At 38.4% G+C, this 25,162-nt stretch overlaps 1 protein-coding gene across 9 annotated transcripts in view; it reads left to right on the top strand.

Annotated features, from left to right (window-relative positions):
• ITGB6 (integrin subunit beta 6) overlaps window positions 1-25,162 on the top strand; it is a 164,591-nt gene that overhangs the window by 130,414 nt on the left and 9,015 nt on the right. For all 9 annotated transcript variants that reach the window (XM_066345473.1, XM_066345469.1, XM_066345470.1 and 6 more), the window contains 5 exons: window positions 3,742-3,876; window positions 4,084-4,501; window positions 10,447-10,669; window positions 13,280-13,377; window positions 18,743-18,862. In XM_066345473.1, coding sequence (XP_066201570.1) covers window positions 3,742-3,876; window positions 4,084-4,501; window positions 10,447-10,669; window positions 13,280-13,377; window positions 18,743-18,862 — 994 coding nt within the window. The remainder of the gene's footprint in view (window positions 1-3,741; window positions 3,877-4,083; window positions 4,502-10,446; window positions 10,670-13,279; window positions 13,378-18,742; window positions 18,863-25,162) is intronic.

Genomic DNA, 25,162 nt, shown 5'->3' with positions numbered 1-25,162 from the left:
AGAGACACAGAGAAAGACAGGGACAGGAAGAGAGAGAGAGAGAAGAAGGTGAGAGATAAGAAGCATCAACTCATAGTTGCTTCACTTTAGTTGTTCATGGGTTGCTTTCTCATAGGTGCCTAGACTGGAGGTGGGGGACAAGTCAAGCTAGTGACCCTTTGCTTATGCCAGCAACCTTGATCTCAAGCGAGTGACATTCAGCTCAAGCCAGCAACCCTGGGCTCAGGCCAGAGATCTTGGGCTTTAAGCTAACAAACTTTGGGCTCAAGCCAGTGACCTTGGAATTAGGTCAATGATCTCGCACTCAAGCTGGTAACCCCATGCTCAAGCCAATGAGCCCATGCTCAAGCTGGCAGGGGCAACTTCAAGGTTTCGAACCAGGGATCTTAGTGTTCCTGCTTGATGCTCTATCCACTGTACTACCACAAGTTCAGGCTTAGTTTTTATGTTTAATAACTGGACTTTATCCCCCAAATACAGACTTTGATTTTATGTTTTTTAATTTAAAAATGTTTAACTACAGTTGATATTCAATATTATATTAGTTTCAGGTGTACACTTAGTGGTTAGACATTTATGTAACTTATAAAAGATTCTTCTGATCAGTCTACTACCCACCTAACACCATACATAGTTATTGCAATATAATTGATTATATTTCTTATGCTGTACTTTACATCCTCATGACTTTTGCAACTGCCAGTTTGTGCTTCTTGATCCCTTCTCCTTTTTAGCCCAACCCTATAACCCTCCTTTCATCTGAGGACCATCAGTTAGTTCACTGTACGTATGAATCTCCTCTGGTTTGTTTGTTCATTTATTTTATCTTTTTAGATTCCACATATAAGTGAAATCATACAGCATTTGTCTTTCTCTGTCTGATTTATTTTACTGAGCATAATACCCTCTAGGTCCATCCATGCTATTGCAAATGGTAAGATTTTATTTCTTTTTTATGGTCAAGTAATATTTCATTGTATATATGCACCACTTCTTCTTCATTCATTTATTTATTTATTTATTTATTTCCATTTTCCTGAAGCTGGAAACAGGGAGAGACAGTCAGACAGACTCCCGCATACGCCCGACCGGGATCCACCCGGCACGCCCACCAGGGGCGACGCTCTGCCCACCAGGGGGCGATGCTCTGCCCATCCTGGGCGTTGCCATGTTGCGACCAGAGCCACTCTAGCGCCTGAGGCAGAGGCCACAGAGCCATCCCCAGGGCCCGGGCCATCTTTGCTCCAATGGAGCCTTGGCTGTGGGAGGGGAAGAGAGAGACAGAGAGGAAAGCGCGGCGGAGGGGTGGAGAAGCAAATGGGCGCTTCTCCTGTGTGCCCTGGCCGGGAATCGAACCGGGGTCCTCCGCACGCTAGGCCGACGCTCTACCGCTGAGCCAACCGGCCAGGGTTCATTCATTTATTGACAGACACTTTGGCTGCTTCCATATCTTGGCTATTGTAAAGTATGCTGCAGTGAACATAGGGATGCATATATCTTTTCAAATTAGTGTGTGGAATTTCTAGGTCATAGGTAGTTCCATTTTTAACTATTTGAGGAACCTCCTCCATACTGTTTCCATAACAGCTGCACCAATCTGCAATCTCACCAACAGTGCCCACAGATTCCCTTGTATTCACATCTCACCAACACTTGTCGTTTGTTGATTTATTAATGGTAACCATTCTGACAGGTGTGAAGTGATATCTCATTGTGGCTTTAATTTGTATCTCTCTAATGATTAGCAATGTTTTTCCTGTCTGTTGGCCATCTGTGTATCTTCTTTAGAGAAATGTTTATTCAGGTCTTCTGCCCATTTTTAAATTAGAATGTTTGTTTTTGTTGGTGTTAAATTATATGAGTTCTTTAAATATTTTGGATATCGACTCCTTATTAGATGTATCATTGGCAAATATCTTCTTCCATTGGAAGACTGTCTTTCATTTTGTTGATGGTTTCTCTTGCTGTGCAGAAACTTTTTAGTTTGATATAGTCTTAATTATTTATTTTTTATTTTGTTTCTCTTGCCTAAGGAAATTGATCCAAAATCTATTACCAAAAGCAATGTCAACAGATTTATTTTTGTAAAAGAAAGAGGAACAGAGAAAGCCTGAATAATAACACTTAACTTTCTTTAAACAAACAACTCTCCTGCCTTCTCTGACATTTTTCCTCTGGAAAAACCTTGCCTTTATCTCCCCCTCTTCTGTAAGCTACAAATGCCTCCTTTCAGTCTACATCATGGAATACCAACCAGCTCCAGTTCCTGGTTCTCATGTCTCAGACTAAGGTGAATGCAGCAACATCCCAGCTTTCTTGACTCAAGTCTTCAATTCTCTCCATTAGTCTATTCTGCACATGCTTTTTAGACAACTCCCTTGCAACTGTGTTTTCAATAGTTTGAACCTTTGCATAAAAGCAACCAGTAATGTTTCCCATGAGTCTAAACTTATCTTTCCAAACTGCAGGGCTCTTTGTTGTCTGTTGTCTCCCAGGACAGTTAGAGTGCTGGCTTGTTCTGACCTCCTGTGTCTCTATTCTGTACAACTCTAGGCACTGAGCTTTCTCTTTTCTGCTTCCCTTCATCTGAGATACCATTGTCATCCTCTCCATACATCTAAATCTAACCACAGCCATTAAGGACCAGCCTTCTAATACTTCTGCCTTCACTGATCACCCGTTTTTTTGAACTGTCCCAATCTTTCATCTGTACAATACAATTATTTTAAGTTAATGGCATATTGACTGACATTGTATACTAATTGCTTCACATGGTTCCATCTTGGTTTTTTTTTAGTAAGATTATAATCATCTTGAGGGTTGAAATCTGAACTTATAATCATTCTGCCAGAGTTAACTCTATATTAAATCTAAAATAGGAACTTAACAAATGCCAATATTAATTTCAAGGCAGTTTCTCTAACATTTTAATATCTCTAAAATTGGGATATGTTTTAAAATTAATGGTGTCTCACAAATGCTGTCAACTGGATGGAAGTCACACTTTAGTTTTCACTTCCTGTACATGTGTGCACTGAGCCATAACTGTATACATTGCTAACTTCAACTTATTCAATTTGTTAAGTATAAATGTTAAGGATAATTGCTATTCTAAAATATCTCAAAAGTATGCATTATGATATGATATTAAAAGGAAAAGTTATTATGTATGCAGAAGTGTACCAAAATAGAGCTTCAGATTATAAATTTTATATCAGAGAAGCAAATATTCATTGTTGGAGGAATGGTGGCAATTCTATATTCCTTGCAAAGCAACAACCAGCTGCTTTATGCAACCTGAGAAATGATGATATTTATAAGAAAAAGAAGCAGTTGTTACATTTTGTTGCTGAGTACAAGAGAAAGAATTGCCTCTTATATGCCAAACAATGCAACTCAAGGCCAGAGAATTTGCTAGATCTCTCAGAATGGACAAAATAATTTTCAAAGCAATGAAAGACTGATGGCAATGATTCATATGTTGTGCAGAATGATTCTGAGGTATCTTGTCATACCTTGTTATTAAATAAGAGTGTATGCTATAATTAGTAGCATCTCAGATTTGACAAAACACGGTTGTGTGTGTGCTTGTTGGTTGCTTGATTGATGATATTGTGAATTTCTTTTATACACAGTTTAATTATATTCATTTGTAGTTTAATAAACATTCTTCTCAGAATTCTTCTTCTGACTGTATTTTCTGGTTATGACTTCATTCAGTTCTTTATGTCTTAATGAAAGGAACTACGGTCTGAGGTGGAACTGGAAGTATTAGGAGACACAGAAGGACTCAACCTCTCATTCACAACTATCTGTAACAACAGGACTGTCTTCCCACACCAGAAGAAATGCTCTCACATGAAGGTGGGAGACACGGTAAGTAAATGGCTAACAGATGGTTAGAAAAAATACTTGGATAAGTCAAAAGTGCAGGGAAGCTGGACTTTCCTTTCAAGAATTTTCAAAGCAATTTTCAAAGATTTCCTTATAATAAGTACTTTTTGGCAAAGCTGATCCTCACGCGGCTTTGTTTTCCCCCATGCATTTTGGTGGATGGAAGATAATTAGTATTTTCTTTTCTAGGCTTCCTTCAATGTGACTGTGAGTATACAGAACTGTGAGAGAAAAAGCAGGCACGTTATCATAAAGCCTGTGGGGCTGGGAGACGCCCTAGAAATACTTGTCACTCCAGAATGCAACTGTGACTGTCAGAAAGAAGTGGAGGTGAACAGTTCCAAATGCCACAACGGGAATGGCTCCTTCCAGTGTGGGGTGTGTGCCTGCAACCCCGGCCACATGGGTCCTCACTGTGAGTGCGGGGAGGACATGATGAGCACAGATTCCTGCAAGGAGGACCTGGATTATCCCTCATGCAGTGGAAGAGGCGACTGCTACTGTGGGCAGTGCATCTGCCACTTGTCTCCCTATGGAAACATTTATGGGTCTTACTGCCAGTGTGACAATTTCTCCTGCGTGAGGCACAAAGGGCTGCTCTGCGGAGGTAGGCTACGTCTAAATCCATCTGACTCCGTGTCTGGGCAAGTTTCGAGAGGGGGCTCTTCCTCCTGTGTACTTTCCACAGTTGCCTGGGCATAGTAGGTGCTCAATAAATATTCACTGAGCAACTGAGTGGGTTAATCTTTGGACCTAAGGTAACTAATCTTTTCTTGTATTTTTTCTGGCTCTTACATTCATTTAGAGTAAGATCTCTGCTGACTCAATTTGCATCTCTATTATCATTTCCCTAAAAGTAAGTAGGTAAAAGATGGAAATGCCTTCTCATTGGTTATTACACAGACTCCACAAGACCGCATGTAATTTGAACTCCATTATTTTCCAGACTGTTGAGTATCTGACCCAACTCTCAAATGCCTATTGCTTTGGAAAAATTAAAGGCAAGGCTGCTTAAGTAGAATAATTCAAGGACAACAGACACACACACACACACACACACACACACACACACAAACTGAATAGACGTTCCAGGCCTTCATTCATTTTTACAAATATTTATTAAATATCTATTATGTGATTGACACTAAGATAGGAACTAGGTATAGTAAAGAGGAATAAATACATAGGTAAAGCAGGTTATGATAGGGTAAAAACAAAAATTGTGGAATTTTTGAAATTGAGAAAATTTTTAAATAGCAGAAATATTTATGTTTTAATATTCTTTGTAGATGTAAAATTGCTTTAGAGTGTATTATATATAATGATGACTATATAATTATTCTTATATATAGTATATGTAGATATATTTAAGTATAATCTACTAAGACAAGAATTACAAATGTGTTGATCTACTTTAAAATGGTATCACCGTGTTACAGTTTAAATAGTAACTGCTGAATTGAAGCCGTCCGGTCTTCCCTTTTCACATGGTGTGAGCAGGCAGCTTTTTAAAACAGAAAGCCATCATTTTTAGAGAAAACTAAGCAAGTTATGTTTTCAAAAACCACAGTGTCAGGAACATATAAAAGAGCCTGATTTTCAGGAAATAAAAGGCATGAGAAAAGAAGCCTCAAAGAATTCCAGGCTCTTTGAAAACCATTCGACACCCTGAGAGGTGTGCCTGCGTTTCACCCCTTTGTGCTGCTGTTGCGGCAGTGGGCTCCTCCGGGGCAGCTTCTTCCTTCCCCAGGGAGTGAAGACTAGGGTCTGTCCAGAGCGAGGTGCACTTCTCTCCCTTCTCACTGAAAGGGGTATTTCTTTATTGAATGGGTGTGTTTCCAGACCCACATCGGCCTTCTTTACACAAGATGCACACAGGACACAGTCTAAAGCCGAAGACCATTGCCACATCTCGGAGCAGTTTCAGCAGAGCCCCAATTGCATTTCTAATAGAAACCTTTTGATAAAATATGTACTCAAAATGTTTGAAATGACATTTCAAAAATAAATCGTAAGTGCAATCTAATACAATATAATAGCAATCCTAACTGCACCTATATTTTACCCTTTAAATTTAGGGCAGTGTAAACTGCCGAACTGGGTTCAGCACACAGTTCTTCCAACTTCTTGATGGTCTTTCATTTTTATTTGTATCACGCAGGCAAACGGAAATAAACTCAAAGAAATTTAACTTGATCTGTGCATTATCGTTCACAAGGTCTGACAACAGTGCCTCCTCTTTGTAGCAGATACAGTGATTGCTACAGAAATTCTATTTAGAAAATACAATTATTTCTTCAGTTGGACTTGGAAAACTTCACCAATGCCGAATGCCTGCCTTTATACTTTGGGGTATTTATAATACTCAACCATTACTGTTTCTCAAAAGCTGTTTTGTTTTTTAGTAACATCTCAAAGGATATTACTCTATTATTCGTAATTTCCCTAGTACAATGATTCAAATACAACAAATAGTTATGGAGTACTACTAGGTGCCTGGCCTTGTGAGTGGACGTTCTGTTGTTTGCAACAAGAGGTTCAATTTTTGTGAACCTCATTTATTTTACAACTAATGAGTTCTGCAATGTGCCACCTCTCTGAAGGACTGCTATCACAATGTTCTTTTTCTTGCCCCCCTTTTCATCCATCTGTAAGCATTCATAGATACAGAACTCCACTGAATTTTTTCTTGCTCAAATTCCATTAGTTTTTTATATTTTTATTCTAAGAGATTGGAAACTCTAATAAGCAAATGGTATTACAGTAAAAACAAACAAAAAAAACTCCCCAACTTCCTGCTATTGTGCACTTACAGTTATTAGTCAACAACATTCTAGAAAGATCCAGTCCTCTGAAAAGAGCCTGATCATTTTTTCTAGACTTTTGGTTATCGTCTTGCTTCTGCATGAAACCATTGTAAGGGTTTTGTTGTCCTAGTGGTATGAACAGGTATTTAAAATAAGTAGTTGCTTGTGGGTATCCGTTAGCAGCTCTTCTGACAAGAAACAGGAAAGAGGATTTCTTAATTCTAAAGAGAGCTCTTGAAAGCAAATCTAAATCTCTGCTCACTGATTCTTACATGCAGTGATACACTTGGACATTCCCCAAGCACATGGAAGTGCACATTTCACTTGACAACATTTAGAAATCATATTAATTTTTTAGGATAAACTTTACCACAGACATCTCTCCTCATCGTGAAAGTAAATTTTCCCTTTTGCTGAGGAAGAAACAAAAGCAATTGTAGTTTAAAGGATAACTTACATATAAAAATTAAATTAATGGTTTGGCCTAAATCACCTAACTATTCTTAGCTTTCAATTAATTAGTTCAATTATGAATTAAATAGGTTATGAAATACAGTAGGAATATGTCTTAATGTCATGGATCCAGATGAATTTCAACTCTTATCTTTCATTAGAGAAGTATATATCTTTTTAATGTGTGTGTGTGTGTATACACTAATATATAGTATATATAAATTTTAACTAATCTTTCATTAGAGAGGTGTATGTCCTTTTAGTGTGTATGTATATTTATGCATATATCAGAATCTAACTTCAAATTTTTTGTGGCTATCTCCTTTGTTCGGTGGTTTCCTATTTCACGTCTCTCAAGCTAAAGCCCAGGTCACAAAGACAGGAAAGCCACCACCTAGTAGATGAAAGTTCACAAGAGAAACCCCAGCATCCTTCTTCTTACAGTGAACATAGTAGGGTCTTCCATAAATAGAAACCTGTCTCATTTGTGATTTCTTTTACATCTATTTGGTTTTCAGTACAATTATAAGAGTTTTAATATTGATGGATAATTTTGCTTTCAAATTCTTTCTACCAACTAGTTTTTAGGAATAATGATAATAACTTAAACTTATTGACTGCTTTTATGGGCCTGGAACTATTCCAAACACTGTTATATGTTATCTTAGGTAATCTTAATAATAATCCTATGAAGTAGCTATTAATTCCTCCTTACTGATGAGGAAACTAAGGCACAGAAATGTTAAAGAAATTTCCCCAAGTTCACTTAGCCAGGAAGTAATAGAGCCAGGATTCAAACCCACACTGTCTGGCCCTAGATCTGTTAACTCACTCACCACCACCACTTTTATGTAACTTTGTGAAGTTTCTGGAAAAGCAAAATTTATAAGGCAATGCTTAAAACACATATTTTTCCCCTAAAGAAATGTATCAGTTATAATATTTATAACTAAATGTTATTTGTTTGGAACAAGAAATGCCTATTTTAGTATCTTGGGCATGGTAGGCAAACCCCAAAAACTATTATGGAAAGAACACATAAGCCCATTATATTAAACACTTTATTTATCGTTTCATAGTATTTCACACAGTATTACGTGGCCAGATTCAAAAGGAGTTCTTCAGAACTGAATGAGATGCTCGCCTGTAGCGAGTCTCCGTGCGCGCCCTTCCTCAGGCGTCCCTTGCCTTAGGCTTCTGCAACGTGGTTCTCGTTCCCCTCCGACCTCCCAGTCCCTTCTGAAAGGATGCTTTTCTCTGATCACATCTGAAGTGCTGATGCTCTCCAGGGATTTTCTTACTCTATGTGCATCCCTTGATCCACAACAACTTCAACTACCATCTATCTTTAATGGATCCCAAATCACAAGCTTCTGGTCCACATACAGGGTGGGGCCAGAAGGTTTACAGTTGTTGGTATGGAAAGGAACACAATAATTAATAAATAATAATACAAGAATAAACTCTGTTTCACTTACTCTCAACTGTAAACCGACTTTTGCCCCACCTCATAAATACAGTTGATCCTTAAAGAGCACAAGCTTGAACTGCATAAGTCCACTTATATGTGGATATTTTTCACAATAAATACTATAAATGTGTATTCACTTCCTCATGATCTTCTTAAGAACATTTTATTTTTTCTAGCATACTTTATTGTACAAATACACTATATAATACATATATACATGTGTCAATCAACTGCTTATGCCATTGGTAAGGTTTTTTTTATATCAAAGTAGGCTATTAGTAGTTAAGTTTTGGGGGAGTCAAAAGTTATATGTAGACTTCCAACTGTGCCAAGGGTGTCCCCACCCCTAGACTCTATGTTATGTTATTCAAGGGTCAACTGTATTGAACTGCCTACCAAGATGTCCCACAGGTCCCACAAATTCAACAAAATCAAAGATGAACTCATTTGTCCCACTCAAAGCTTCTCTTCCTCGTGTTTAAGAACAATCTATTCATTCAATAATTAAGCACTACTCTATGACCAGCATTGGGACTGAGCTAATCTCCATTCGAGGTCAGTGAAAAGCCACACCACCCACCCAGCAGCCTCGTCTGGTCACCTGGGGAGGATCCTATCCCTCTATCTTTTCCTCTCCCTTTCCACTCAGCACTGTTATTCCCACACCCTGAGCAATCATCCCCTGATTGTATACCCTTTCCTCTCCATTCTTAAAGATGCAGGGTCTCATATCTTCCTCATTTTCCTTTCTCTAGTTTGATTGTCTCTACTTGTGCTAGAACATTTCTAGACACATATCTTTCTATTCAAGTCTCTCTCATACTTAAAAATTTTATAACTTTCAAGACAAAAGTTCTTACTTTATTCCATACAGCTTTTCATGATTGTTTTCTGACTTTTTGCAGCCCTTCCCTGCCTTCCCTTCTGCCACATCCTTGGCTCTATCCATATGAAGCTACCGTGACTATTAAGTACATCACATGACTACACACTTCTGGTGTTAACCTATGCTTTTTTCTCTGCTTAAAAGGAATGTAATCCTCTCCTATCTTCTATTTTTATCTTCCAAACTCAGCTCAAGCATCACTTCCTTTGAGAACTTCCCCATATCTCTAGTCTAATTTGGAAACTCTTCCCCTGTGAGTATAACAATTGTCACATTGTATTGTATTTTTTAGTAATAGTATTTATTTGCCTGTCTCCTAACTTTAGACTCTAAGCTCAGTGATCTTGTCTTATTTAATTTTGTATCTTCATGCCTAACACAATCTTTGGCACATGATATATGCTCAATTAAAGTTTGTTAAATAAATGAATTTGTTGAGTACTCACAAGGTGTCTGTAGGACATCTAACAAATGAGTACAGAGCTAGGAAATAGACATATTATCTCAACTGGCCACAACCATTGGAAGTAGATCTTATTCTTTCTATTTTGTACATGAGGTTTTCATGATCATTGAGCTTAAATGTTGTAGAGATGGGGTATTATCAGGTCTGCCTTGTATCTCTGTCCTATGGCACCTTAACTTAAAACAAAATGTTGTAAAAGCAATTATCTCTTTTCATCTGGCTATGAATTCTCTTTGATATGACATCAGGTAATCAAATGAAGACCAAATCAATAAATATACTCAGTTAGCAAAATATATTTCATAAAACATTTCTACACTCACTTCTTTCTCCTCCCCACACATAGTCACTTTTTTCTGTTTTTTTCTTCAGTCTTCTTTTTATGGTATTTAAAGCCAAACAGAAAAAATGGTCCCAAAAATTTGAAAGAGGTTTGACCCTAAGAAACATAGGGTGTTCTGTTTTACAGATAATGGTGACTGTGACTGTGGCGAGTGCGTGTGCAGGAGTGGTTGGACCGGCGAGTACTGTAACTGCACAACCAGCATGGACTCTTGCATCTCTGAAGACGGGGTGCTCTGCAGTGGGCGAGGGGACTGCATTTGTGGCAAGTGTGTTTGCACGCACCCCGGAGCCTCCGGACCAACCTGTGAACGCTGTCCTACCTGCGGTGATCTCTGTAACTCGAAACGGTAATCTCTCTACTTTCTTCAGTCCCTTTTGTCCATGCATTTCATGATGATCAAAGTCATAGTGACATTTTATAAACTCGGACCTCAGATAGTTTTTGCTGGGTTTGGTCTCCAAGCGTCCATCGAAACGCAGACCCATAAGGCTGGAGTGATTGTCAGCCTAGAACACCAGTCTTTCACTCGCCTCTTAGTCCTGATCATCAAGGACCACAATGTCACATTTCTGCTAGAGACTAGCAGGGGAAGCTGAGCTGATGTCCCACACTGATAATATCAGATCACCTCTCAGTTACAATGCCAGCCACACATAAGGAATGCCCTGGGGGTAGACTGACAACACCCTCATTCAGTACTTTTTCAGGGGAAGCAGATAAGTTTCTTTCTTATCTAGAAGTTCATAGCCTAACCTCACTAATTCATTCCTATCCATAGACCCATAAAGGCAGAGGCAGAAAGACAATCTTGGCTTTAATTTCTTCACTCTTCTTTACCACTTGTGCTCTTTGGCATTTTTCTTTGGTTGTCATTCTGCACAACTATTGGGTATTGCATTTCCTTTTATAGCATATGAATAACAACAACAAAAAAGCCATTTTTATATTTTCCAGTAAAGAACTATTACTTTAGTTGGCAGCTTACTTCTTAATGGAAGTGGGGTAACATTTGTAGGTTAAGTGAAATAAGTCTCCGAATTGGCTGTGTATGACATTGCAGTATATGATGTATTATGCAGCAAAGATGCTTAAACAGCTCATATTTTCATTAACTCTGGTACCCACAGTGGTGGCATTTGCATTTCCAATGTAAATGAAGTAGGAAAAATCAATATTCACTCAGTGGTTACTCACCATTCAGGCGTTAAAACTTCTCTGTCACTGTGTCTGGACGTGTGCCAAAAGAAAGAGGGGAACATAGACTTATTTGAATACAATTTAATGTAAAATATCCTGTTAAGATGTTTTTTCTATTATTTTTCTATTTCATCTTCTCTGTAAACACAATTTAATCTTAAACTTGGTTTATAAGAACAGAAATTAATAGTCAAGTTAGTTTAAATTTGAGGGATCAGGTAGAGTGATTTCCATGGAGCTTATATTAGTTTTAATTGAGTCCATTCTTCCATTTATTCATTCATGCATTCTCAAGAAAGTATTAAGTACCTACTGTATGCCAGAAATCACACTAGCCCATGCATGGGCATGCAGTGATGACTGAAACTGTTATGATTCCTGCCACCACAGGTGCTGAAAATCCAGTAGGAAAGACTTGGTTTATAAAGTAATTATGGTGAGGGTACTGGAAATATCAGGGGAAACACATTGTAAAAGTATATGATTGTCTAACCACTATGCTATATACCTAAAACTAATACCAAATAACACTGTATGTAAATTGTAATTGAAAAATAAAATTAAAAAACAAAAGTAACTATGATGGGATGACAGCTACAATAAGAGTTATGTAAGTTGCCATATGCTCTATGTATGACAAGAGACAGGGCCACCAGACTAGCATGGGCAGCCATCAGTGAGATGCACAAAGAGGAAGAGGCTCTAAGGGCTTCCACGATTTCCAGCAGTCCCCTGCAAAGCCACTCCAAATGAATATATAATGTAGATAAATGCAATATGCATGCAATGCCAGTAAACTTTCAGACAAGACTTTTATCTCCACTCCTGCTGCTCTTAAGCCCTTCCTTCAGAGAAACTCAAAGGCTTCCATGGCTAGGGAACTAACTGGTAAGGGTCATGGAAGACTTGCCTAGGGAAGCGAGGTTGCAGCTGATTTGTGACAAGGCATAGGGGGTTGGGGTGGGAATGTTTCCAGTATTTGGAAGAGGGTGAATTTCCATGGCTGGGGAGGAGGGGGGCACCATAAGGTGTGCCCACAATAAGAAAACTTTTACTGCTTTGGATTACTCCAAACACAATCTGTTTGTAAAGTAATTTTCAGCACAAGATTAATTCAGGGTCTAAGTTTTACTTTGCTACGTAAACATCATTACAATAGCTTAACTCTTGGGCTCTGTCTTTGGAAATACGCTTTTCTATAAGTTGCAATCTTTTATTAAAAAGACGGCATTAATGAAGATTCAGTGCTGTAATCCTCAGCTTTTGAAAATACCCTTATCAAGGCTTGGATTCTTTCAAGAGTTACAGAAAAGTGAGTCTTAAAATAGTCATGGCATATATGGATTCTTTCTAAAATAGAGACCATTTCTGTTAAGAAATTCAAATTTTGTCTGCTCTTTGATTATATTTTAGTAGCATAAACCCTTCCCAGAAAAATGTAAAATGAAAACATAGCTAAATCAAATACCAAAATAATTGTTTTGTTGTTATTGTTGTTGGCTTTTCTGAAACCTTAGCAATCATTAGAGATAAATGAAGTTAGCAACTATTATCAAGGCTGGCTCAGGGAACATTGATTACTAAGTGGAATTCAAAATAAAGCAGTTTCCTCTTGGACATCACCCAACTATCTTCTGAAAGTAATAAAAGGCACTGTCCTCTATGAGACACTCCTATAGCACAAACCACAGTAACAGCATTTAAGCAATATTCCAGCTGCCAACATAAACTGATAAATTCTTTTGAATAATGTTCACAGGAGCTGCATTGAATGTCACCTGTCTGCTAATGGCCAGGCCCAAGAAGAATGTGTTGACAAATGCAAACTAGCCGGTGTGATCATCAATGAAGAAGAAGGTTCTAGTTGTCTTAAATTGCTTTCCTTTTCTTCACATAGTTCTTGTGAGGCAGAAACTCTGGGATGGGCTTTTCAGTCACTTGACTTCATTTGTACCATGGATTAGTTCACTCATACTAATTATTAAGGGGAAATGCATTCCATAAGGCTAAGATCTTGATGGTTGAGGATTCAAGAAATTTAAAGTCGTGGCTGTTCTATTTTACTTCAGCTCTGTTGGCAAGTTCCCCTCTGTTTAACAAATGCAACTGTAGAGAATTCTAGAATGCTATATTGTTGGAACTGGAAAAAAGAAAATTGAAAAGATATCTAAATGATAACCTTTCACACCCAAAATCATTCTCCATCATCTGAATATCTTATTTAAAAATAGGGTAAAGCAAGGTATGATATGGGTTTCCTGGTAGCAGACCTCAGACACTGGGCAGTTTCCGGTTAGTGGCCATTTTTCCTCCCCCCTCTAGGTGCTTTTACTCCCAACTTCCAAACATGGGTGTCACATGACCATCTTTTTTTTTTTTTTCTTTTTCTTTTCTGAAGCTGGAAATGGGGAGAGACAGTCAGACAGACTCCCGCATGCGCCCGACCGGGATCCACCAGGCACGCCCACCAGGGGCAATGCTCTGCCCACCAGGGGGCGATGCTCTGCCCCTCCAGGGTGTCGCTCTGCCTCGACCAGAGCCACTCTAGCACCTGGGGCAGAGGCCAAGGAGCCATCCCCAGTGCCCGGGCCATCTTTGCTCCAATGGAGCCTTGGCTGTGGGAGGGGAAGAGAGAGACAGAGAGGAAGGGGGGGGAGAAGCAAATGGGCGCTTCTCCTATGTGCCCTGGCCGGGAATCGAACCCGGGTCCCCCGCACACCAGGCCGACGCTCTACCGCTGAGCCAACCAGCCAGGGCTCACATGACCATCTTTAATTCTCCACTGTCTCAACCCCGAAAAAACAAGAAGGGCCTGTTACCTTTAACTGTTTAGCAAACCTTGCTCTTGCTTTCACTGTCATTTTTAAATATAATTACTTAAAATCAGATTCTTCCCAATGGCAAACTGACATTTCAAATATTTAAATGGGTTGTATTTTAGCTGGGAAGGCCATTTAAAAAATCATTTGTAAACATTAAAAAAAGAAGATGACTGACTCCTCCTAAAGGGACCATCTGGGGGAATTGGTTTTCCTGTCATCACAAGCTCCCTGCATTGTCATGCTGCTCAGGTAGAACGGTGCTCTGCACACCTTAGAGATGCAACTAAGATGTGTCTCGGGCAAAGTGGCATAATCAAGACAATAATAATTCATGACACTCTAGGATATGTGTCTTGAATAGACAGAATTAGAATACCAAAGTTAATCCATTTCCAAGGAGAAAAATATGACATATCGTTTTTGAAAATTACCTACATTGTTTCAAATTGGAGATTTCTGACTATGCACAGTTGAATAACCCCATATGGATGGGCATGATTACTGCTCATAAAACCCCTTGCCTGTGTTTTTTTTCTAATGACTAAAGAAAAATATACCAAACAGCCACAAATTGTACAATATGGTGTATACCTTTCACTGATACGCAGGGCAAGGTGCCGTGTGGCGTTGGTGGGCTATCCACGTTGGTAACTTGTACAAAATCTCAGCATATACCCTGGCTTCATTTCACAGCAAACATCTGGGATATTGACCAAGTGTTTCCAAGAAATGACTAGAAATTGCAGAAAATGCCCTGCCAATTACTAGAAGTCAGTCCAGTAGCAGCATGGGAAATCTAATGTGCCGAGGGATAAAAGGGAGAGCACTTGGAGACATGGAAATCAGGAACAGAGAATTCTGTGTTTAAACACACAGCTCTTCCGGCACATTAATATAAGTGCTTGGGTTTGAGAAGAACACTAGGTCTCAAGTGGCATTTAGAATATTTGCATTATTTTTTGTGTGAAATTGACTGAATTATCTTCAAAAGAGAGTTTAATTTCTGTAACTCAGAAATTAAATATAAAATATTTAAAATAATACTAGTTAAAAGCACTAATCATGATGAATTTGAGAAAAATGCATATTTATCAGCCTATGAATTAAAAAAAATCACTTTTCTAATGAGCCTATTTATAAGTCTTAGTTCAAGGTACTCACCTAGTTATGTTATTGATCATACCACCTTGAAGTTATCCCAACATCTGTGCTCTTCCATGGGGTCTTTTATCAACCCACCCTTCCCCAGCAAGGACATGGAGAGTAAAAATAATTATAACATTATAATTCAAATAAATTGTTCCCCAACTGTGCGGTGTTGTGTGAACATTTCTAAGGACATGTATACTTTACTCAACTCATTTTACTGAAAGAGACATTGTTAATTTACCCCAACATTCACGTACTTAGTGTTGTTGCTCAAAGGGTAGTTTCATAGATGCTACTTCTAAAAGAGTTAACTGGGGAGAAAAAGCACCCATGGTCATATAAATTTTGGAAATAGGAAACTAAGCCTTTTGTTTTCTTGAAGGACTCCTGAGAGTTCTTATGCCCATTGAGTTAAATGTGCATTGCAAATTTTCAGGAGAGGCAAAGGGAAGTTGCTATATTTAAGTACACAATTTTCTAAGTATTCAAACTTACTGGACCACAGAAACCTTTTTTTTTTCTCTTTGGGAAACTATTTTCTCAGAGAACTACTGACTTGGCCCCAGAGCAGAGGTCTTAAACACATACTTATCTTGATTCGGTGGTGCAGACAGTTTATATTTTCCACATTTTTCCTGGAACTTCCTAGACCCTGTCCTCCTCACCCCCCTTCTCACATTTCTTCCCTTTCTAAGTATGATTTCATGGGCTGTCTCAGATCTTATTTTTATTGTATTATTCTAGAACAGCACTGCTGGCACTCATCAAGGTAGATAAAAAAGAAAGGTCTATTTCTTACAAACAACAAAAGAAAATCTTAGCAGCTAATTATGCAAATCTCCAGCCCAGGCTGGACCCTTTCATTGCACATTCAGTAATAGCATTTTAATACCCAAACACTGGAAAACAGGCCAAATCCAGAGGCATAACTGTCCTGCAAAGGAGTTGTGAAGTAATTAAAGCAAGAGGGGAGTCATGACTCCAAGGTCATATTAGCAGTTCCATTAAAACTTAAACAACCCTGGCCAAGTAAATTAAGCCTCCCTGGGCTTCAGTGTAGCTATTTAAAAGAAAATTTAAAAAGCAGGATTAATATCACTGAAAGGAGTATTAAAAGCTATCCACATATTTTCTACCTGAGAAAAAAAGTGTTCCATTAAGTAGGTCTGAGAGGAACAGGGTGAGTGTTCACTGTCATGATAGAGAGAGGGAGGGAAGGAAAAAAGAGTCCAATAGGAAAAGGCATATTCTCCAAGACTCTAGGAATCCCAGTTCATTGGACTGGTGTGGTAGGAGGGTGTGTGTTGAAGGCCATCTAAAAATAACCAAAGTATGAACTATATATATGTGCAGTTCTCTTGCTATCAAATATGTGAAATAACACGGATATCATTAATCAAGTGTTGTCTGGTGGATCCCAAACCTCTTCATCAGAACCACCTTATTAAAAATACTACTAAACAAAGCACTAAAATACAAATGCCTGTGCATACCACTGAGCTCTCAGACCAGAATGCCTAGGGTGGGACCCTGTAATCCATATTTTCAGAACTACCAGATGATTTAGATAATCATAAACATTTGGGAATGACCAAATGAGAATGTTTTGTTATTAGATTTCTTAATATTCCTATGTACATAGATGCTTCTAATGGATTAAAAAATACTTCACTTAAACCTATCATCTGAAATCTTATTAATAATACTAAATGTTTTACTAGTCCCCATTTTCATAGATAATACAGGCATATTTCTCATAGATCCTGACATGAGGTTTCTATCTCAGAGATTAAAAAGCAAAACAAGTTAATATCTCTATCTTTCTATGACAATGACATTATTGAACTAAAAATAGCCTATTCATTTTTCTTTGTTACAGTCAGAGCAACACATATAGATTCTACTTTATTAAAACCTGTTTTTATATGTAAGCTAATGAGAAAAGTTATAGGTCTAACACCTATATGTCCAGGGTTAGCTGGGACAGTCCCAGTTTTAATATTCTGACCCACTGTATCATATAGTACACTTAGATTGGATATGTCTTAAATTTTTAGGTTAATAACAAATAGTCATTCTATTTGCAAGTTTCTGTAGAAGTATAACTGTATCATTAAAAAGTCTTCAACCTATAAGATAGAAAAACATAAAGCAAGTTGTTTTGTAATTAAGAAAATGCTTATAATTTTGGCATAGGTGCCAAACTACTAGAATTAAACACTAGTAAAAACATTTCAGAGGGACCCTTTTACTGCTTTTACAATTCCTGATATGACATTCATTTTCTGCCTCTTGAATAAGTACAAAAAGAAAATAATTTCTATTTGAAAAAGATTTAAGGAAAACTAGATTTTTTTTTTTTTTAGTTAAGAAAGGGACTATGCTGAATTGTTAAGCAAACTATCATCCTGGGTTTCTTTTATCTGGGGTTTACCCAGAGGCAGATTAAGGTCAGTTGAGGCCCTGAGCACAGAAGAAAATATTGGGCCCCTTAAAAAAAGAGAGAGACAGGGAAAATAAAAATACATGTTAACCATATTTTTAAATAAATAAAAAGTATTATGTACTATTAATGTTAAAATTGCACATATGAAACCAAACTTGGTGTCATTAGAAAAAAGTGTCAAGTTGGGGTTTCGCAGGGTCCTTCAGAAGTCAGGGCGCACATGCCTGGTGCGCCCACCGTTAAATCTACCTCTGGGTTTACCTTTATCTGCTGGTCCCTGAGTTACATAACATAATGCTTCAGTGTCTGTTTCTTGATATAAATTTATATTTATCATTGTAATGATACATGGCCGCAATCTTGTGGGCAAGGTCCTCTCAGAAGTGTCAGTTTCAACATGAACTGTGTAGTCTTTTTCCGAAATGTAATTGAGTCTTCCTCTCAGATGCTCCCAGCCAAGAAGAACATATAGCCTCCTCATTACCATAATCAGGGCCATTCTATTCCCAAGACAGCTAGGCGTACCTGCCCTAGAGTACTTTTACTCTATTGAAATCCTGCCCCCATCAGTGTGATAGGTGCATTTGATGGTCAGTCCTGATTGACCACACCTGGAATTGTTCTTCTGGAACGTGAGTAGAAACTGCAACGTCGGTTGGAGGGGGTAAATGCTAGGTCTGTTCTACTCTTAGTCTCCAAAGTTGAAATTTCCTATTTGCATATTAAAACTCAATACCACTTTGCTTTTAAAAATAATCTCTTTTGGAAACTCATTTAACCTAATGAATGACTCCTTTATCTTCAGATTTCTCAAAGGATAGTTCTGTTTCTTGTTCTCTGCAAGGAGAAAATGAATGTCTTATTACATTCCTAATAACTACAGATAACGAAGGGAAAACCATCATTCACAGCATCAACGAGAAAGGTGAGTGGCATGCCTTCCATTGCCAGTGGTAAGTGATACTACGTGGAAAAGGAGATTAAAAAATCAGAAAGACACATTGGGTAGCTTGCCAGGAAAGATATTTCCAAATTTTTGATGAAGTGCCTCTACTTTCCCAGTGACTGACAGGTTTGATGTGATCCAGTATGTCTTACTAAGTAAGATCAGATAACAAGATGAGGGTATTTGTACCAATCATCCTCTCCCATAAAGCTGGTTGATGAATTGTAGAAAGGTTATATGCAATGTGAGCAAAAGGGGTATCTTTGAGAAAGATAAACAAGAGGAGCATAACAGTCTAAGAGAATGAGTTTTGAATCAAGCAAACTTTGGCTCAAATCCTGCTCCCCACTTAATAGCTATTTGACATTCTGGAAGATAATTGCCTGTCCGAGTCTCTATTTCCTCGTCTGTAAAATGAGAAAAATAATAATACTTTCTTTTAAGGATTGACTCAGGGATTAAATGGAATGATGACCATAAGTCTTATAACCTCCAGTCACAGGTCAATAAATGATAATGCTGAATCAAAAAAGACAGGAAGCAGAGTGTGAGGAAAGAAGCGATCTGAGTCCATTGCTCTTGTGGCTTTTCATCCACACCAGCTCAGGGAGCCAGCTTGGGGCTGGGGAAGACCTCAAATCAAAATTGCACCTTCAGCCTGGCCTGTGGTGGTGCAGTTGAGAAAGTGTCGACCTGGAACACTGAGGTCACTGGTTTGAATCCCTGGGCTTGACAGGTCAAGGCACATAAAGGAAGCAACTACTATGAGTTGATGCCTCCTGCTTCTCCTCCCTCTTTCTCTCTTTTGTTCTCTTTCTTACTCTCTCTCTCTTCTTCTAAAAATCAATAAATAAAATCTAAAAAAAATTTTTAATGCATTATTAGTGAAGAAGAGAGAGAAGCTTACATATATTAGACGTTTATATAGAGAAAATAAAATAGTGGAAAGGTTCTTTTGTTGAGAAGTTCTTAACCCTTTGAGTAGTACAAACATTCATGTACGTCCTCAAAGGGTTAACAAATAACTCACTACTCCAAGGGTTAAACTTTAGTGAGTATCAGACTCACTTTAGGGAGTGTGTTAAAAGGCCTGCATCCTGAATCAGCAGGCCTGATGTGTGGCCCAGGCAACTCTGATGAAGGTGGCTTCAAAATCTCTCTTGAGTGACTCCACCCTAACAGTCCTGGCCACATTTTTGAATACTCACAGGTGCCTCATCTTTTCTGTCTTCAATTAAGAATGTATCCCTAAACCTTTCCAGCAGAAATGACAGCTGCATTAAATCAGACCTTTCCAGACCTTGTTAGCAACCTCCTCTTCCTCCTCCCTCCTAAAACTGGGAACCCAAGATCTGCCCCAGACACTAGCAGTGAGGGCAGGCAAAAAGGCACGTGTTTTGTTGTATGTGCTTGCTCATCAATGTGATGACAAAATATTAAGTCCTGAATTGGAAACGGAGAGAATAAAGCTGTCATCACTTTAGAATGTAGAAACCAAAGCAATACCAAAGTATCCATATAGTAGGTTCAAGACATTGTAAACCAACCATGAGAGTATGGTTAGAAAAACACCACATTGCAGTGTTAAGGGTCAGAGGGAAGAGGAGGTGGACACAATGCAAGACGCAGGCTGTGGTTGTGACCATGACCTTGAAGCTCAGGTGGGCAGAGTGCACCTGGAACCTATTTTTGACAATCGCATGTAAGTTGACTTCTTTGAAATGAACATATAAAATGCATCATAGAGGCCATTAGTGAAGGTGAATCCTACTTTACAAGGAAGAATTACTCAATAGTACAAAACCCCTGCCTTCTCATTGTTGTGTGCCGTCAAATTCTTCAACTAGACCCTCAACCCTTGGTGTGTGACCGTGGCAGCAATGTTAGCAAGTATTTCTGAAATCAAAGCCATTTCTCATAATATTAACTCCATTGCGAAAAACAAGTCTTTAACAACAAAAACACAAACTTTCAGAATAAGGACTGTTTTCAAAAGTATTGCACTACCTGACTTTAAGTTATACTATAGAGCCGCAATAATCAAAACAGTATGGTACTGGCAGAAAAGCAGACATATAGACCAATGGAACAGAATTGAGAGCCCAGAAATAAAACCACATATATATGGACTAATCATCTTCAACAAAGGAGCCAAAAACACACAATGGAGAAAAGAAAGCCTCTTCAATAAATGGTCCTGGGAAAATTGGAAAACCACATGCAAAAGAATGAATCTTGACTACAGTTTGTCTCCCTGCACAAAAAATTAATTCAAAATGGATCAAAGACCTAAATATAAGACCTGAAACTATAGGTTACATAGAAGAAAACATAAGTACTAAGCTCATGGACCTTGACTATAGAGAACAATTTGTGAATTTGATCCCAAAGGCAAGGGAAATAAAGGCAAAAAGTAAATGAATCGGACTAGATCAAACTAAAAAGCTTCTGCACAGCAAAAGAAACTGAAAACAAAGCAAACAAGCAGCCAACTAACTATGAGATGATATTTGCAAACCACAACTCTGATGAGGGGTTAATACCAAAATATATAAAGAACTCACAAAGCTCAGCAACAAACAAACAAACAATCCAATTAAAAAATGGGGAGAGGACCTGAACAGACACTTCTCCCAAGAGGATGTACAAATGGTCAACAGATATATGAAAAGATTCTCATATTCATTAGCTATTAGAGAAATACAAATCAAAACTGTAATGAGATACCACCTTACACCTGTTGGGTTGGCAATTATCAATAAAACAGGTAATAACAGATGTTGGAGAGGCTGTGGAGGAAAAGAAACCCTCATTCACTGCTGGTGGGAATGCAAATTAGTACAACCATTATGGAAGAAAGTATGGTGGTTCCTCAGAAAATTAACAATAGAACTACCTTATGACCCAGAAATCCCTCTACTGGGTATCTATCCCCAAAACTCAAAAATATTTGAGTTTTGAGGTCCATATGTAAAGACACATGCACCCTATGTTCATTGCCTCATTAGTCACAAGTGGCCAAGACATGGAAACAACCAAAGTGTCCTTCAGTAGAGGGTTGGATAAAGAAGATGTGATACATATATACAATGGTATACTACTCAGCCATAAGAAATGATGACATAATACCATTTGTATTATGGATGGACAAAATGGATGGACCTTGAGAACATTGTATTGAGTGAAATAAGTAAATCAGAGAAAGCTAAGAACTGAATGATTTCACACAGAGGTTGGATATAAAACTGAGACTCATGGACATAGATAAAAGTGAAGTGGTTACCAAAGGGGAAGGGGACGTGCGGGAAGGGGATGGGGGAGGGGGTGGGGAGAAGGGTGTAAAGAGTGACATATATAAGTTAATGGAAAATGATTTGACTGTGGGTGATGGGTTTACACCATAATCAATAGTTCAAATGATGTAGAAATGTTTACCTGAAATCTATGTACTCTTACTGATCAATGCCATTCTGATAAAGTTAATTTTCTAAATAAAAGTTTTAAAATTAAAAAAAAAAAGAATAGGGTCTGTTTTAATTCAGGGACTTTTATATATACATTTGGTTTGATTTTTATTTTATTTATTGACTTTGTGTGTGTGTGTGTGTGTGTGAGTGTGAGTGTGTGTGAGTGTGAGTGTGTGAAACATGCATTTGGCTAATAAATGCCTCCTTATTATTAACTGTTGGGATTGTTCTTTTATTCTTGCACAGGATATGAGTGGCACATCCACATGCCACCTTTCCAAGAGCACTCAGGTGTCCTGATGCCTTTTCATTCTCCCTGTACTTTTGTAGTAGGGAAAACTACCTCCCTGTGGCTTAACCGGGGTCCCCTGACAGCTCCAAGGAGCTATCCTGGCAAATGTTGGCTTCCTAGATAGACCAGAGCCCCTGGGGCCCTGAGGTCAGAGCCCACCCCAGGAATCTGCAGTGCCCTCTCACAGCTGCAAGACCAGTGACACCCAGGGCTGCTGGTGAGAGGCCTGGATAGAAGAGAGGCAAGATGGGAAAGGAGACGGAAGTGGTGCTTAAGAATTCCCAGGGTCCTCCAAACAAATTGAAAAAAGAGTCAAATAAAAGGTCATCATCAAGGGGTGTGTGGAAGTAGGGATCACTTTGCTTATCTTTTTTTCTTCCATCTGGGAAAACTTTCCGAGGCTAGAGTCACAATGGTAAGGAACCAATCAAGGATGATGGCTTAGAAGCCTTCCTGACAGGGGTGCAGGTGTGGATGTTAACAGCCGCAATTTTCAACTTGGAGGTTCCAGGCCCTGAGGGCCTTAAGAATCGAGAAGGAGGTAGAGTGAATCTGTTGTAATAATAATAATAATAATAACAACAACAACAACAACAACTCTCAATTATTGAGCCCTTAGTAATACCATATGTCAGGTATTATTTTAGATGCTTTACATGTATTAATTCATTTAATACCCTTAACAGCCATATGATTCAGATATTGTTATTATTTCCATTTTATAGGTAATAAAACCAAGGCATAGAGAATTTAAATAATTTTCTAGGTTTTGCATTAATCATGTACCCCCAGCACTGTCTGGGGAACGGAGGTCTGGCTGAGTCCATGCTGTTAACTCCTGTGCTGCACTGCCTCCCACTGTATGATCATAATAAATGTTTGAAAACCAAAATAGCTAGATCACCACTGTCCAATAGAAATCTTAATGCAAACCACATGTATAATTTTAAACTTTCTAGTGACTACATTAAAAAGTAAAAGCAGGTGTATTTCAATAATGTTTTATTTAATCCACTGTATGCAAAATTGTCATCTCAATGTGTAATCAATTTACAAAATTATCAATGAGACAGTTTACATTTTTTTCCTGTCAAGTCTTTAGAACTAGCGTGTATTTTGCATTTATTGCATAATTTAATTCAGGATAGTCACTTCTAATGCTCAATAGTCACGTGTGGCAGACCTACCAGGCGGGCAGCATTAGAAACTCAGACCTTAGAATTAGGTGCAGCACTGACCTGGATTTCCGATTATGTAATTCCTGCCTTGGTACTTGGGCCAAGACCTCATCTTGAGAAATGTATAATTCCCGATGACTCTAAATTCTTAGAGTAATTATCTCTGCCAGGCCATGCCTGTTCCTCCTTTTTTCATTCCCTAGTAGAGAGCCCTCCTAATTCATGTTCTTGCTGCAGGGTCTTAGCAAGCTTCATCTTGCTTTAAGCAAGAACATGCTATGCCCCACCCCAGACATCTGCAGTCCAAGACGTAGCCAGTTTATACTTATTGACAGGTGCCTGCCGCTTCCTTGGCACAAGAGTTGCTAACCTGTTAGAAGCAGCCAAGGTTCATTTGCTATGCTATAAACAGTCTTTAGACCATCATACTGTAGTTACTTTTCATTAGCTCCTTTACTTATTTCTGATTAATCTCCTTGCATGTGTTTTTGGCCAAAGAACAGAGGTGTGTGAGTCCAGGCATCACACTGTTAGGGGGTCATTAGTCCCGCTCAAATTCAGATCAGCTATAGATTCCCACCTTGAAAGTCACATCAGTTGTCCTGGATGTATCACTCTCCTTATTAAATATCTAAAAGCACTAAGAGCTAAAATAAACTTAGTGCGGTTCATTTCCTCCCTAGATAACATGGTTTTACCTCACTTCTTGCAGAGAGAGAGAGAGAGAGAGAGAGAGAGATTTAATGATAATCTTTATATGAGATTTATTTTCTATGAAAGCAAGGGGAGAGCACCATTATAATATTTCGTTAAGAAATGTATCATCCCAGGCATATTGCAAGGATTATTAGTCATTTTGCTGTCAATGAGTGAAGATACTGTATAATTGCAAAATTACATGAATATTATCAATAGTCAAAATAACGTTTCATAGAATGTTCAAGTTAAAAGGACTGTACAAAACATCTAATTTCCCAAACTTCCCTGAAGATAACAATTACTTAAGATACTTAAAATAATAAAAAAATATATCTGTGGCTGCATCCAAGACCCACTGAATCAGAGTCTCGGGGGAGAGGTCTAGGAGGCTTTGAGTTTAATAAGCACGAGCACCTGAGCTTAATCTTATTGTCAAGGAAGTTAAGGGAACACTGAAGTCACGCACCTTTGTTTTACAGATGAGGGGCCTGGGGCTCAGAGAGGTCACAGGCTTGATGGGTTTAGACAGCTACTGCATGTCAGATGGGAACTGAACCCACCTCTCCTAACCCCAGTCCAAGAACCTTGTAGGCATCAAGCATTATTAGAGTTAAAATAAAGTTAAAGCCGTGACTGTTTTCTG

Source organism: Saccopteryx leptura, chromosome 7, assembly GCF_036850995.1.
Source record: "Saccopteryx leptura isolate mSacLep1 chromosome 7, mSacLep1_pri_phased_curated, whole genome shotgun sequence".
NCBI lineage: Eukaryota > Metazoa > Chordata > Mammalia > Chiroptera > Emballonuridae > Saccopteryx > Saccopteryx leptura.
This window is presented reverse-complemented; position numbering and strand designations above follow the sequence as displayed.